This window comes from Lynx canadensis, chromosome C2, assembly GCF_007474595.2.
Source record: "Lynx canadensis isolate LIC74 chromosome C2, mLynCan4.pri.v2, whole genome shotgun sequence".
NCBI classification, from domain to species: domain Eukaryota; kingdom Metazoa; phylum Chordata; class Mammalia; order Carnivora; family Felidae; genus Lynx; species Lynx canadensis.
In genome coordinates this window covers 41,245,615-41,262,267 of record NC_044311.2, presented here as the reverse complement: position 1 = coordinate 41,262,267, position 16,653 = coordinate 41,245,615, and the positions used below count along the sequence as shown (strand labels likewise).

General features: G+C 39.2%; 1 protein-coding gene across 1 annotated transcript in view; it reads left to right on the top strand.

Moving 5' to 3' along the window:
* The window catches only part of PLSCR4 (phospholipid scramblase 4), a 50,972-nt gene that overhangs the window by 22,464 nt on the left and 11,855 nt on the right, over positions 1-16,653 (top strand). The window contains exons 2-4 of the mRNA XM_030329961.1: positions 4,569-4,596; positions 5,688-5,798; positions 15,304-15,539. Of these exons, the coding sequence (XP_030185821.1) occupies positions 4,590-4,596; positions 5,688-5,798; positions 15,304-15,539 (354 nt within the window). The 5' untranslated portion in view covers positions 4,569-4,589. The remainder of the gene's footprint in view (positions 1-4,568; positions 4,597-5,687; positions 5,799-15,303; positions 15,540-16,653) is intronic.

Sequence of the window (16,653 nt, the reverse complement as noted above, 5' to 3'; positions counted from 1 at the left end):
CCCGTATGCAGCCTAAGCCCTGAAAATGCAAAAGACCTTTGGAATTCATAACTCTTGGGACCACGTCACGCTGACTTGTTATGGAGACACAGTTCAGTTTTTTAATCTGAATTCCATCTGATGTAAAGCCAAAACTCAGCCTCCTGTCAACCTATGGCACTTTTTGTCCTTGCTCGGTGATTGGGAAATCTGAAAACAATCCATTGAATGTTAAGGGAGGATTAAGTTACAACATTCATGCTCGTACCAACTGGAAATTATCCTGCCTTATGTAACATTCTGGATAAAGCCGTATAGTAAAATTTTATAACAGCAGGAAGAGAATTTGGGGTGAAAAAGGAAAAGAAATGAGCATCTCAAAGGAGAGGAGAGGTAAATGAATTCTGTGAACACCTGCAGCTTGTGAGGTAGTATGTACATACATTTGATTTTGATGTTTGTTGCTTTGTAAAAGATTTTAATAAATTTTTTAAAATTTAAAGATTGTTTTTTTTTTCAAGTTGCTACTCAATCACTTAAATCAGATTTGAATTCTAAGTTCTGCCTGGCATGGTTGAGAGCTATTATTTTTCTTTGCACAAGATCAGCCTCAAACAAGCCTGAACACAAGGATCCCTTGGGGCTGTATTAAAAGTACAGATTTCCCGACCTGGACCCCAGAGGTACTGCTTCATGTTTGGGCTCCAGAATTCTGTGTTTCTTCTTTCAAGTTTTTATCTTGAAGATAAAAAATATTCAAATCTCTATCTTGACTTAAATTCAGCAGTTGTTAAAATTTTCTGCTTTTGCATTCTACCGTTTGCCACTATAGATACTTTGGATGGATGGATGGATGGATGGATGGATGGATGGATGGATGGACAATTCACTCCTTTTCATTAAGGCACTTAATCTGTTCTAATTTGTCTCCATCACTGTTTCTTCATGGTGTACAGCTCCCAGGATTAAGGTAGAAAGGAAAAGCATATGTTTAGTTAGAAGGTTATTCCCACATGTAACTGTCAAATAGTTCTTTTTTATTGTGAAGTCATGTCAGACACATGCCTATTTAAACAAATATGTGCCTTCTAAAGACTAATGAGAACCTATCACTCCTGTTTCCACCACCCTGTTAGAACTAGATTAGGAGGAATATCAAGACCCTGTAGGCCACTACTGAGCACTTGCCCCACACCAGATCTCCATATGAAACCATTTTCCTGAATTTTGTGTATTCCTTAACATTTCCTTAAACTTTCCCCCATATATGTATCAGAGAAAAAATATTGTGTTTCACTTTTCCACTGTTGAACACTCTTAAATGATATATATGTGTTCTCCAATGGCATTTTTTTTTTTGGTTAGTGTCGTAGTAGTGTTGAGATTCATCTCTCTTGATGTGTATGGCTATAGTTTGTTTTCACTACAGTAGGCTCTTGTATCATATGAATGTAGCAGAATTTATTTATTCAATGTACCATTGATGGACATTAGGGATGTTTTGAATTTATTTTAATATGAACAGTGTTGTCAACATTTTTGTATATACCTTCTCTGTAAATGTATAAGAGTCACTTGAGGGTATATTCCTAGGAGTGTCCAGAATTTAAGATTCTAGAAAGGTGTGGTCATTTTCTAAATACCAGAAGTTACCATCACTGAAGGTATAGGATCCATTCCGTGTCCTCCTTGGTTGGTCTGCAATTGGGTCTGGCTTTTTGATGTGCCCCAGAATACTTTTTTAGCCTTTAAGACACATAGGACTTTGTACAACTAGCTGAAGTTCCAGATGTGAGTGGAAATAGTACAAGGTTGATGGTATTTGACCCATGCTTGGCAAGACAGTCACGTGAGCTGGAAATCTACACACTGGCTTATGCCATGGTGGTATTCAGTGAGTCGACTCAGTATCCATATTGACTACTGTCTTATATGGTGATCTGATGTTTCTTCGACATACCTACTCTGCATTGATGACTTGCTGCTACTCAGTTCACAGTGACCACAAATGACCACATTTTGTGATCTAATGAATAGGTCGAAACGTTGGAAAGAAAATCCAAAAGAAACTTTGAATTAAGAAGTACTTGATTTTAGCAGGGTTGACCATTTATGTATGAGCGAGATAATATGATTAAAAATAATACATGGAAAGTGCTCAACCTGTTGTCTGACATTAGATAAGCATTCAGTAAATAATAGCCTTTGTTGATGTTCTCCTTGTTAATTGTTACCATCCAGAACTCAAATATCTTAAAATTCCTTTCCCTGATAATAACTATTTTTTTTTTTTTATTATCTTGAATGAATTCCTGAAATCTCTCCCCACCCCTTGTTTCAAATCCCATCTCAACTTCTGGTTTATTTCTCTTGAGTTATTCTCATAATGTTTACATATATCTACTGTTTATTTAAATGAAATAAGCTTATTTTGGTCTCTTAAAACATGCCCAGTTTGAACTTAAAAAATTATTTTTTTGATGTTTGTTTATTTTTGAGACAGAGCATGAGCGGAGGAGGGGTAGAGAGAGGGAGACACAGAATCTGAAGCAGGCTCTAGGCTCCAAGCTGTCAGCACAGAGCCCAACACGGGGCTGGAACTCACGAGCATGAGGTCATGACCTGAGCCGAAGTCGGACGCTCAACCGACTGAGCCACCCAGGCGCCCCTGAACTTTTGATTCCTACCCTCCCCAGTCCCCGCCATTTTCCCTACCATCTTCCTCTCTAGTTCAGTTAATGGCATTGTCATCAACTCAGGTACCCTGGCCTGAACACTGACACCCAGTCTTGACTCCTCTTAGTGCATCAGAAACTCCTGCAGGTTCTGCTTCTGACCACATTTCACCCTCTCCATGTTACCTGCTTGTCTAAGCCAGCATCGGGCTCACCTGGATTACTGCTGCCATCCCGTCTTCACTGCGTACTTCCACTCTTGCCCCCTCAAGATAAAGTGTAATCAGATCTCATCACTCCACTGATGAAAGTCCTCCAAAGATTTCCCAGCTGCAGTTACAGCAAATTGCAGATGTTTTGCCTCAGCCTTCAGGTGTGATCAGGCTTGTCTCCATCTCTTCCCTCCGTTCTCCTCATTCCTTGTGTCCCAGTCATACCTGACCTCTTTGTCACCCTTGAGTATTCCGAACTCAGTGCCACCTCAGGGCCTTTGCACATATTTCCTGTTGTCCTACAACTCTCTTCCTACATTTTTAGTGTAATGCCGCCTTTTGTAGTTCACATAGCTCAGAGTTACCTCCTGGGAGAGGCTTTCCCTGAACCTCCTGGGACTGCCATCCATGTTTTTCCTGAACTGTTTACTTTGTTTCTTTATAACTGTACTACCTCAGTTTAATCTGAAATATTTGTTAAGGTGTTTTTAATCTCATGGCACTAAATTAGGATCTCCAGCATGATGGACAACTGTTTCTCTGGTTTATTACTGTATTTTCAACATCTATAGTAGTGCCTACACAATAGGTGCTCAGTAAATATTTGTTGAATTAATACAAAACTTACTGAAATGTAATTCACTTTACAAATGTAATTACAAATGTAATTGAATTTGTAATTGAAAAATACAAATGAATTACAAATGTAATTCAAATTACAAAATGTAATTTTTGTAGACAAAAATCACAAAATGGAGCATCCGGGTGGCTTAGTTGGTTAAGTATCTGATGATCTCATGGTTGTGAGACTGAGACCGCATCAAGCTCCACATTGAGCATGAAGTCTGCTTGGGACTCTCTCTGCCCCTCCCTCGCTTGCTCACATGTGTGTGCTCTCTCAAATAAATAAACTTAAAAAACCCCACAAAACCTGTTACTTGTATTACTAAGTAATAATGTATATATAAGTTGGTGTAAATATATTAGAGCTTTAAAACATTTTATTTTTAGTACTCATTAGAACTCTTCAAAAATGTCAGCCAGGTATATAGGTCTTTTGTGAACACATTATTATGATTTATCTCAAATGTAAATTATGTGACTATCTAAAACTAAATTTAAATTTACTATCTGTATCTAAATTTAAACTTATGTATTTGACATGTTTTTAGGTCTCACTCCACTAGAATATAAGCTTCAGGAGTGCCCATCTGGTTTGCCGCTATACTTTCTTTATTTTCCTCTATTTTAATTCCAGTATAGTTCACATACAGTGTTATATTAGTTTCATACTGCTATATTTTCAACATCCATAATAGTGCCTGATACATAATAGGTGCTCAGTAAGTATTTGTTGAATTGATGAAGGAATGAATGAAAGGTAACTGACAGCTAAAAAAATTACAGATCTTTACATGTATCACTAAGTCGTAATAGTAACCATACAAATATCTTAAAGTATTAAAATGTTTTATTTTGGGGTTGCCTGGGTTGGCTCAGTCGGTTAAACATCCAACTTTGGCTCAGGTCTTGATCTCACAGTTCGGGAGTTCGAGCCCCACTTCGGGCTCTCTGCTGTCAGCACCGAGCCTGCTTCAGATCCTCTGTCCCCTTCTCTCTGCCTCTCCCCTGCTCATTCTCTCTCTCTCTCTCTCTCTCTCTCTCAAAATAAATAAACTTAAAAAAATGTTTTATTTTTCAGGACTAATTGGAATTCTTCAAAATGTCAGGTAAATTTTTATGAATAAATTTTAATATGCTTTATTTTCAAATGTGAATTGTGTGATTTTTTTCCTAAAAAATTGGAGTTTATTTTCTTTTGAGGTTTATTTATTTATTTATTTATTTATTGTTAGCATTTGGAGAAAACATGTATATGTTCATTTATACACATGAACATTTCTATCTACCTTTGGCAGAAAAGGATTAAAAGGGAGTTATGTGGGCACATATGTACTGAAAGATCTCTCAAATATGTGGGGAAAATAAAGTAAAGGAAACAAAAGTAAGAAAGTAAGTCTGCAAAGAGGAGTATAATCTTAATTAACCTGTGATGACAGTCTGCCCGCATAGAGGAGGGCTCAAAAGCAGGCCTGCATTTCCCAGCAATGCAGGAGATGACAGAAGGCAAGAAACACCACATTTATGGGACTTGGGCTTTTCTTGCAATAAAAGTCAGTTGGTGAAGAGATTCAGAATTTTTCCTTGTAGGGCATACAAGGAGACATTTCTCTGATTGCAACAAGAGGACAAGATAGCGTTATGGAAAGTGAGTTCAGTTCCTCCCTTGCAGTATTTACAGCAAGCAAGGTTGCTTTTACTGGAGAGGTAGATTAAACCACCTCTAAATGAGTTATGTGTGGTACCACTGCATCGTAAGCCATTACGTATTTATCATGTTATGTTTTGAATTTATTTAAACACAGTCATTTTCCAAAAGCGGTTAGGGAAAAAATAAGATTCACTCTATATATGACTGTGTTCTCCATAACATACAGTGGGGAAAACAGTTTTTGCAAATGTGCAAGGAGTTCAAGTAGGTGGGAATCAGCATGAAGTCAGCCAGACCACTAACGTAAAAGTGTGTTGCTTTGATCATAGCACAATGTGAATAATCGCTTAGTTTTTTTTTCAATCTATAGTCAGCCTGAAAATTCATCAATACATATTAAGAGGTTAAAAGCTAATATACATAAAGAATCATGTGTCTTTAAAATATAGTAGTGTGTTTCATAGTTAGATTCATGGATAAGAAAAAATGAATATATTCTGTTACATTATCACTTCCATTGTAAATCATGTCCCCTCTCCCTTTCCCAAGGTGTGATCCCCACAGCCCCTGAGCAACCTGCAGATGAGAAGGACAATCAGATAAAGTCTCCTGATCAAAGGCCTGATGCACCTCCTGACTATAATTCCCATTTTGTACCAGGTGAGTTAAATATTCAGAAAGGTTCTTTTCACCTCTCCAGAAAACGATAATAGTTAAGATTGCTTTTAAGAGTAATTAATTGAGTGATTCAGTAAATAAGTATTGGAAGCTTCCGAGGTGCCAAGTAGTTTACCAGATGTCAATTAGAATATATTTGTAGGCTACTGAGGAAGGAGGTTGTACAAATCCTGTTGGCATTCTCTTTGCTCCGTTATGAAAACATGAAGAAGATGTTGTAGGGCCAAGATGACAGTAACTGGCTCTAACAAGGATTTGAGGGAAGACCTAACTGAGGAAGTCAAATTTTTCTGGCTTGCTGAGGAATTTCTCACTCAAAGAAAAGGAGGAAGGAACCATGCCTGGCAGAAAGAATTATCTGTACATGGCTAACAGGCACATGAAAAAATGCTCCACATCACTCATCATCAGGGAAATACAAATCAAAACCACAAGGAGATACCACCTCACACCTATCAGAATGGCTAACGTGAACAACTCAGGCAATTATAGATGTTGGCGAGGACGTGGAGAAAGGGGATCTCTTTTGCACTTCTGGTGGGAATGCAGACTGGTGCAGCCACTCTGGAAAACAGTATGGAGGTTCCTCAAAAAGGTAAAAATAGAACTATCCTACAACCCAGCAATTGCACTACTAGGTATATATCCCAGGGATACAGGTGTGCTGTTTTGAAGGGACACATGCACCCCTGTGTTTATAGCAGCACTATCAACAGTAGCCAAAGTATGGAAAGAGCCCAAATGTCCATTGACGGATGAACGGATAAAGAAGATGTGGTGTATATATACAATGGAGTATTACTCGGCAATCAAAAAGAATTAAATCTTGCCATTGGCAACTACGTGGATGGAACTGGAGGGTATTATGCTAAGTGAAATAAGTCAGAGGAAAACAAATATATGACTTCACTCATACGAGGACTTTAAGATACAAAACAGATGAACATAAGGGAAGGGAAGCAAAAATAATATAAAAACAGGGCGGGGGACAAAAACATAAGAGACTCTTAAATACAGAGAACAAACAGGGTTGCTGGAGGGGCTATGGGGGGGTGGGCTAAATGGGCAAGGGACATTAAGGAAGACACTTGTTGGGATGAGCACTGGGTGTTATACATAGGGGATGAATCACTGGAATCTACTCCTGAAAACATTATTGTATTATATGCTAACTAAGCTAACTAACTTGGATGTAAATTAAAAAAAAAAAAAGAACTATCTGTACAAAAGCATGAGGTTATGAAGGTCCGGTATGAGACATGCATGGATCAAATGCAAGAGAAATGGAGGTAAATGGCCTTGGGTGCTAAGGAGTTATACTAATATCTTTAGAAGTTTGAATTTACTTGTTGGTGACTCAGTGAAATGGATGCTCATAATATTAGTAGAAATTTGAGTTATTATAGTCTTTTTAGAAAGTGGGGCACCTGGGTGGCTCATTTGGTTAAGCATCAAACTGACTGGTTTCAGGTCAGGTCTTGATCTCGTGGTTTGTGAGTTCGAGCCTTGCACCAGGCTCTGTGCTAACAGCATGGGGCCTGCTTGGGATTCTCTGTCTCTGCCCCTCCCCTGCTTGCACTCTATCAGTCTGTCTCAAAAATAAATAAACTTTAAAAAAGAAAGTAATTGGGCAATGTAAAATTTTTTAAATTAGAAATACACTTACTTTTGAAGTAAGGAAGGAAATAGGATTCTACATAAATACATTTTAATGACTTAGAAAATGATGAAGTGTAGCAATATTTCTTTTTTTAAATTTTTTTAAATCTTTATTTTTGAGAACGAGAGACAAGGGGAGAGGCAGAGAGAGAGGGAGACACAGAATCTGAAGCAGGCCCTAGGCTCTGAGCTGTCAGCAGGGAGCCCGATGCGGGGCTCGAACTCACAGACTGTGAGATCATGACCTGAGACGAAGTAGGACACTTAACCGACAGAGCCACCCAGGCAGCCTGCAATATTTCTCTAAATATATATTTAAGTGTATATTTAGAGGTGGAAACCATTGAGTTAGTCTGTGAGAGAGGAGAAGAAACTTCAGTACCCACAGGATCATGGTAAAATGTTGTTTTGGCTCTAGACACAAGATCCATGGAGCTCAGTTAAACCTTGAGGTGTTTTCTGAAAACAGCAGGGTTTCCTTTTCCCCTTTCCCTCATAAATATGCATGTTGTGTAGATCTGGTCCAATATAACCCCTCATTACTAGCTCAACTCCTAAGTCCACAATGTTGACAGTCCTAAATTATAATCATGCTATATCTGACCATTTCTCTAAATTTACTTCAGTGACTGTCAACATGATCTACATAATCTATCTTTGAGAGAGCTTGAGCAGGGGAGAGGCAGAGAGAGAGAGAGAGGGAGAGAGAAAATCCCAAGCAGGCTCTGCATTGTCAGCTCAGAGCCTGATGTAGGGCTGGAATCCACAAACTGTGAGACCATGACTTGAGCTGAAACCAAAAGTCGGACGCTTAACTGACTGAGCCACCCAGGCATCCCTCTACCATTTTTAAGTAACATTGATTGTAACCATGTTCTGCTCATCTGAGAAAGTGTCTTTTCCTCTGTATCAAAAAAAAAATTAGCAAGAGAGTAGGATATGTCATTTAAATCAAATGACTAGATAAATTGAAAAACATTATCTAGTAGAGTATACAACTGAATTTTCAGTTATGAAATATAGTAACAAAAATTCATTGTGATCGCCACCTAGTGGCTGAATTATGTACTTAATCTATGATGACAGATGCAAATTAGATCCCTGTAATTAACATGAAGGAACTTGAACTACTATAAAGTATTTGTCTTTAATGCCCTTAATTCCTTTGACTTTAAGCCTCCCTTAGCCCCCACCCATATCAGTCTCCTGTGGTCTGAACTTGCATTTCCACCTGCCTGTAGACCACTATCCCTGGAAGGACCCCAGATCTCAAGCTAAGTGATCTGCAATAAAGCTTGGGCGTCTTGCTCCGGAACACATTCCCTGTATTCTTTCTCTCTTCTGGAGGCCACAGGGACCCATGTCAGAATGTGAGAATCTTTCCTCATATCCAGTCTGTTACTGAGATGGGACTGTCCATTCAGTGTTGCTTATTAGACTTCCTACATTGCCTTCTTTTGGCCCTCCCGCAGCAGGCACCTCCTGCCTAACCTAACCTCATCCACAAAGGTCCAAGTGTAAGTCTGATCACTTCACTTTCTCTTTTATTGGCGTATGGTTTAGGTTCTTTGAACAGCGTATAGATCCTTCATAATCATCACTCCCTCCTTCCTTTCTAGCCTTGTCTGCTCAGTCTCCATATATAACCTTGCCCCCCTGCAATTATAGGTTTCCCCTGTGCAGCTGTTCATTTCGCACCTACTCCCTGCATAAAACCTTTGCCCATTGTGGAGGTGCCGGCTGGGTCTAACCTGTCAGCACTAGCCCCACAGGGTACCTCCTCTGCCTAGGCTAGGCACTGCTCCTCTATAATCTCTTCGCACACCGTGAATCCACGTCTGATCGCACAAGTTACTTGCTTCATGATAACCATTCACTTTTTATTTTTTAATCTGTGTATTTAACACAGAACTGAACGTCCTTGAAGACAGACGTGTCTTTCTACCTCTTTCTGTTTCTAGCAGCAGGCACAGCAGCACATCCTTGAAATGGGCTTGTGGCATGTTTCCCAAATAAAGGAATGCTTGATTTATTTCATAGCCTTGTTCTCAGTGAGTATTGGAAGAAATAGTTCTACAATTCATGATGCTCATGAGTGGGGTTTTTGTGAGTAACCAAAATGTCCCAGACTTCATGAGCTTCAGAAGCCACTCTCCCCTTTAATGCCCAGCTCACCAGATTCTGACCCTCTGTCCAATTTGCCTTGCTCAGAAAGTGTCACCTTTCTTTATTTCTCATCCCAAACAACTTCTGGAAGTTTGGGGGAGTGTCCCTTCCTGGTAGTGGTTGGTCTCGTCAGCATTGGCAGACCCCAGACCACAGCTTTGCCTCTATGCTGGTCACCTCTTACCCTTTCTGAAGCCAGCTTTCTGCTAGCTAAGCTGTTTTTTCCTGTACCATGACATCCCACAGGAGAGGTGTGTGTGTGTGTGTGTGTGTGTGTGTGTGTGTGTGTGTACAGAACTTAAGGCCTAAAAAAAAACAGCCGCCAGCTAGAGTTGCTCTTCCAGTCTATAGTGCCAAGGCCATCCATAGAGTCCTGTTTTGGATGTTCCTAGCCTCTACCTAGCCTTTGATCTAAAGGGAGTATTTTAATTAAGGGGGCATCTGCAGTCAGAATGCTTGAGTTTTAATTCTGACTCTGTCACATATTGACACCATTGATTCTTTAGGAAGTTACTTAACCTCCTTATGCCTCAATTTCTTCCTCTGTAAATTCAGGATCATAATAGTCCCTACCATAGAAGGGTGATGTCAAGTAGTTAGAACAGTGCCTGGAACATAATAAAGCTCAGTAAGTATTAACTATTCTCCCTCTTATAAAAATAGTAAACATAGTTTCCTCTAACAGGAGTTCCTTCCTAGGGTGCATGGTGTTCAGTACCTGGTTCTCTGGGCTCTCTGAGAGAGAGTACTCTCCACCTTAACCTGATCTTTCAAATCTTTTAATTCTGTAAGAGTGAGCTTTTCAAAGAACAGCTACTAAGGGACTGTTTCCATTTTTAAGGAAAATCAGTCCCTGCCCTACACAGCTGTGTGGCATTGCTTTTTGATAACAAAAAGATACCAGTTCCCCAGTCTGTAGACCCACAGTGCCCAACGCCTGGGTTACTTTGGGAAATAGGACACCATCAGTGGGGGGGGCTTCAACATCACAGCCCAAGCTTAACTATCTTCATTTTGTTCCCTTTAGCATACTTACTTAGACATGAGGTGAATCCTGCCTTCTAACACTCCTTGCTGTCTTTTGTACCAACATCTAGTAATTTTTGAGCACATGTATAAGAAAACACAGATACATGCATATATACACATTATAAGCAGTAATTTAATAAATAGCAATTTTCAGAGAGACACTTAGTTTAACCTATATTTAGATAAGATTTGTTTTTTGCCTTTGAGGAGAGTATCCACAAAACTATTTCTAACCATGGTGAAAACAAACTTCTATGCATCATAGTTTTGTAACGTCTCCATCTTTTCCATTCTAGAATAGAATCTTTTCTTTCTTTACATTGGTTAAACAAAAGGGTCTTTAAATCACTGGCTTTCGAACATGCTTTTTTTTAAAATTTCTTTTCTTTCTTTTTAAAGTAATGTCTACACCCAATGTGGGGCTCAAACTCACAACCCCAAGATCAAGAGTCCTATGCTGTACTGACTGAATCATCCGAGTGCCCCCTCAAGCATTCTGGATGACAACCTACTATGACCCACAGTAAATATATATAAATATATATGTAAATATATAAATATATATATATATAAATATACACACACGTATATATGTAACAATATTTATATAATATTTATTATATATATGCTATATATAACATTTCACCAAGCAGCACTCAGTTCAGTGAGTATACAGCATACAGGCAATACAGTTTGATTTTTTTCTTTTTTACTTCATTCTAATGTAGTAAATCTTATTTTAAAAATTGCAATTGTGAATCATTAAATTGATTTTACAGCCCAGTAATGTACATACAGATTGTAAAATGCTGTATTAAAACAATGTTTCTCAGTTGTTAAGAATTAATGAAATAGCTATACCTACATAAGAGAAAATATACCTTAAGGCAATAATTGTTAATAGAGTTTAAGAACATTTTATAACAGAAGTGTCAGTCCATCAAGAAGACATAACGATTGTATACATCTGAAAACAGAGCTCCAGAATGTATGAAGCAAAAATTGACATAATTAAATGGCAAAATAGACAATTCAATAAATACCAGTTGGAGACTGCAGTACCCCACTTACAGTCATGGATAGAACAACTAAGCAGCAGATGAAAGAGGAACTAGAGGCTGTAAACAATATTATAAAGCGAACTAAACATAGACATATATAGAACTGTCTACCCAACAGCAATAGAATATACATTCTTCTCGAGTGCACATAGGACATTCTCTAGGATAGAGCTACTGATTAAGCCATAAAACAAATCCCAATACGTTTAAAACAACTGAAATCATACAGACTTCACAATGGACTAAAGTTAGTAATCAATAAAAATAGAAGGAAATTTGGGAAATCTGAGGAAATTGACACACCCTTAAATGACCAAGGACAAAAAAAAAAAAAAAAAAAATCACAGGAGAAATTGGAAGATACTTTGAGATAAATGAAACCACAATATACCAAAGCTTATGGGATATAACTAAAACAGCTTAGAAATTTGTAGCTATCAACATCTACATTAAAAAGGAGGAGGGGCACCTAGGTGGCTCACTTGGTTAAGCAAGTTCGACTTTGGCTCAGGTCATGATCTCACAGTTCGTGAGTTCCAGCCCTGCATCGGGCTCTGTGCTGACAGCTCAGAGCCTGGATCCTGTTTCAGATTCTGTGTCTCCCTCTCTCTCTGCCCCTCACCCACTCATACTTTATCTCTTTCTCTTTCAAAAATAAATAAACATTAGAAAACTTTTTTTTAAAAAAAGATCTCAAATCACCAACCCAACTTTGCACCTTAGAAAGAAGCCAGACCGGGGCGCCTGGGTGGCTCAGTCGGTTAAGCGTCCGACTTCGGCTCAGGTCACGATCTCGCGGTCCGTGAGTTCGAGCCCCGCGTCGGGCTCTGGGCTGATGGCTCAGAGCCTGGAGCCTGCTTCCGATTCTGTGTCTTCCTCTCTCTCTGCCCCTCCCCCGTTCATGCTCTGTCTCTCTCTGTCTCAAAAATAAATAAACGTTAAAAAAAAAAATTAAAAAAAAAAAAAAAGAAGCCAAACCTTAAGTAGGAGGTAATAATAGAATTTAAAGTAGAGGTAAATAAAATAGTGAAAAAGAAAAGCAGTGGGCCACATGGACAAAACCAAAAGTTGGATCTTTGAAAATATCAACAAATAGAAATCTTAAGCCAGACTGACCAAGAAAAAACATAGATTCAAAATATTAAAATCAAGAATGAAAATGGAGACATTACTAAAAAGCTTACAAAAATGTAAATGTATTGTAAAAGAATACTATGAACAATTGTATACCAACAAACTAGAAAACCTGAAGAAATAGATTCCTAGAAATATACGAACAACTGAAAGTGGCTCCGAGAAGAAATAGAAAACCTGAATGGAGCTATATAGCAAGTAAAGAGATTGAATTAGTCATTTAAAAATTTCTGATAGGGGCGCCTGGGTGGCTCTGTCAGTTAAGCAACAGACTCTTGATCACAGCTCAGGTCATGATCTTACTGTTCATGAGTTCAAGCCCCACATAGGGCTCTCTGCTGACAGTGTGGAGCCTGCTTGGGGGTGTCTCTCTCTCTCTCTCTCTCTCTCTCTCTCTCTCTCTCTCTCTCTCTCCTGCTCTCTGTGCCCTTCCTCCCCCTTGTACATGTGCACGCATGTACACTCTCTCTCTCTCTCTCTCAAAATAAATATTTAAAAAAAAATTCTGACAAAGCCTAGGCCTGGACAGCTTCATTAGTGAATTCTACCAAATGCTTAATGAAGATTTTAATACCAGTCCTTTACAAGACACAGAACAGTGAACACTTCCCAATTCATTCTGTGAGGTCAGTATTTCCCTATTAGCAAAATCAGAAGAAGACTATAGAAAACCATAGACTAATATTCCTTATAAATATAGATGTAAAAATGCTCCACAAAATACTAACAATGTAGTAACCAAATCTAACAATATGTGGTAGGAATTATTACCATGGCCAAGTGCCGCTTATCCCAAATATGAGATAAAGTTGGTTTGTCATATGAAAATCAGCCCGTGTATGTACCATATTAATGGAATATTACTACAAAAATCATATCATATCAGTAGATAGAGAAAAAGCATTTGACAAAATGAAACATCCTGCGTGACAAAAAACACTCAACAAACTAGGGATAGGAGGGAACTTCCTCAACCTGATAAAAGTCATCTATGAAAAACCCACAGCTTAACATCATGCTTAATAGCAAAAGCTGAAAGTGTTTCTCCTAAGGTCAAGAGCAAGACGATATCTCTTCATGCCACTTCTGTTCAACATTGTATGGAGGTTTTAGCCAGGACAGTTTGGCAAGGAAAGGTAATAAAAGTCATGCACATTGGAAAGGAAGAAGCAAACCTATTTCTGTTTGCAGATGACATGATCTTATATATAGAAAATCATAAGGAATACACACACACACGCACACACAATTAGCACTAATAAATGAGTTCAGCAGTAGGAGTATTAACCAGTGAATTTCCACTTTGGAAAACAGGGTGGCCGTTTCTTCTAAAAGTTAAGGCTAGTTTCTCGCTCCTAGGTATATACTCAAGAATTGAAAACTTAGGTTCACACCAAAACTTGTACACTAATTTCACAGCAGCGTTATTTACAAAAGCCAAAAAGTAGAAATGACCCAAATGTCCATTGGCTGATTAATGGATACATAAAATGTGCTATGTGCATGCAATGGAATATTACTCGGCGATAAAAGGAATCAAGTACTAGTCCATGCTACCACATGGTCACTTGAACCTTGAAAACATTGTGCAAAGTGAAGGAGACCTGACACAGAGGCTATATGTTACGTTATTTCATTTATATGACATGTCCAGATTAGGCAAATTGGTAGTGACAGTGGTTTCCGTGGGCTGGGGCACAAGATAGGGAATGACTGCTAATGGGTATAGATTTTCTTTGTGGGGTGATGAAACTGTTCTGGAATGATAGAGCCATCATTAAAAGCACCCCTTTGGGGCGCCTGGGTGGCGCAGTCGGTTAAGCGTCCGACTTCAGCCAGGTCACGATCTCGCGGTCCGTGAGTTCGAGCCCCGCGTCAGGCTCTGGGCTGATGGCTCAGAGCCTGGAGCCTGTTTCCAATTCTGTGTCTCCCTCTCTCTCTGCCCCTCCCCTGTTCATGCTCTGTCTCTCTCTGTCCCAAAAATAAATAAACGTTGAAAAAAAAATTAAAAAAAAAAAAAAAGCACCCCTTTGAGTTACTATCTCAATGACCTTAATAACATCAGTGTACAATACCAATTATGTACTAGGTCTTGGGCTAAGCCCACTATAACCTAATGAAGTAGGTATATTATTGATGTCTCCAAAGGAGGAACCTAATACAGAGAGAGGCCAACACGTTACTTGATGTTTCAGATCTTATTTCTGTACCTTTGTGTAGCATAATTGTCTTCTAAGGTTTAAGAGGATTAAATGAGGTAATATGTGAAGCCCCTGAGTACATTGTTGGTACATGGTACACATTCAGAAAATGGATCATGTTTTATTCTTAAGTGGATGTTGTGGGATACCTGTCTTTGTTATGGAAAAGGTCATTCTAACTTCTGCTGTGTTATAGTGTTAATAGTGTATAACACTTCCATTTGTTTTTGGATACAGGACCCCCTGGACCAGCTGTCCCTGCACCTGCAGGCTACGCAGGAGGCTTGCCTATGGGATACAACAGCCCACAGCAGCCCGGTACCTTCTTCTCGTACCAGCCAGCTGGTGGTGCCCATCCTATCCGGTACCAGCCTGGCAAATACCATATGTCAAATCAGCCTGTTTCAGTAACATGGATGCCAGGGCCTCCTCCTATACCAAACTGTCCTCCTGGTCTGGAATACTTAACCCAGGTAGTCCTCACAAATCCAAATGATGATCTTATGAAGTATGACTGGGGATCCGACAAGAAGAGATACAAAGCTAGATAGAGTAGATGAAAGTGACAGGTCAGTGATGACAGAGGTCCAGTTTGTGAGACCATGGGAGTTGTGGTACTCATTTCAGAAATGTGAAGGGGAAATGAGGAATACAGGAATGTATTTGGTGGGATCGGCACGGTTTTCTGAAGGATGTATGTTGAATTTTAAGATTTGCAAGGTGTCCTGTTGAAGGCGGTTTCAAAAACAGGACTAGAGGAAAAACTATCAAAGATGCCAATTCTCATTTGCATAGAAGTGAAGAGTTAACACCAGGAAAAACAACATCAGAGAGAACAGAACAGACCGTGAGTGAATCACTGGGGGTCTCTGCCCATCCTTTTTTCTCATTACCCCTGATTTTCATTAGCCACTCCCTGCCACCCTCCAAACATAAAATGTAAATCAAAAGAGGAGACCTACCAAGGGTTTTGCTTCAGGCCAAGTTCCAGAGGATCTCTTCCCACAACACAGTGAATTCTTATTTTCCACCTCTATGCACATTCTGGAGGCACCAGGGTATCCAGATCAGAAACTGGGGCAGTACGTCAAATCAGTGTTCCAGATGGTGTTTTTAAAACCACGTGTCAGAAACTCAAAAATATTGCTTAATGAAAATAAGATAAAGCTAGTATTGGAAATAACTTAGAACCTATTGAATCATGTTTGATTTTAGAAAAAGGAAGGGCGCCTGGCCGCTCAGTCTGTTAAGCATCTGACTCTTGATCTCAGCTCAGGTCATGGTCTCCTAGTACATGGGTTCGAGCCCCACATCAGGTTCTGCACTGACGATGCGGAACCTGCTTGGGATTCTCTCTCTCTGTCTCTCTCGGCCCTTCCCTCACTTGTGCACTCTCTCTCTGTCTCTCTCTCAAAAATAAATAAATAAACTTAAAAAAAAAAGACATATAACTTCACTCATATGTGGAATTTAAGATACAAAAAAGATGAACATAAGGGAAGGGAAGCAAAAATAATACATAAAGAGGGAGGGGAACAAAACAGAAGAGACTCTTAAACACAGAGAACAAACAGGGTTGCTGGAGGG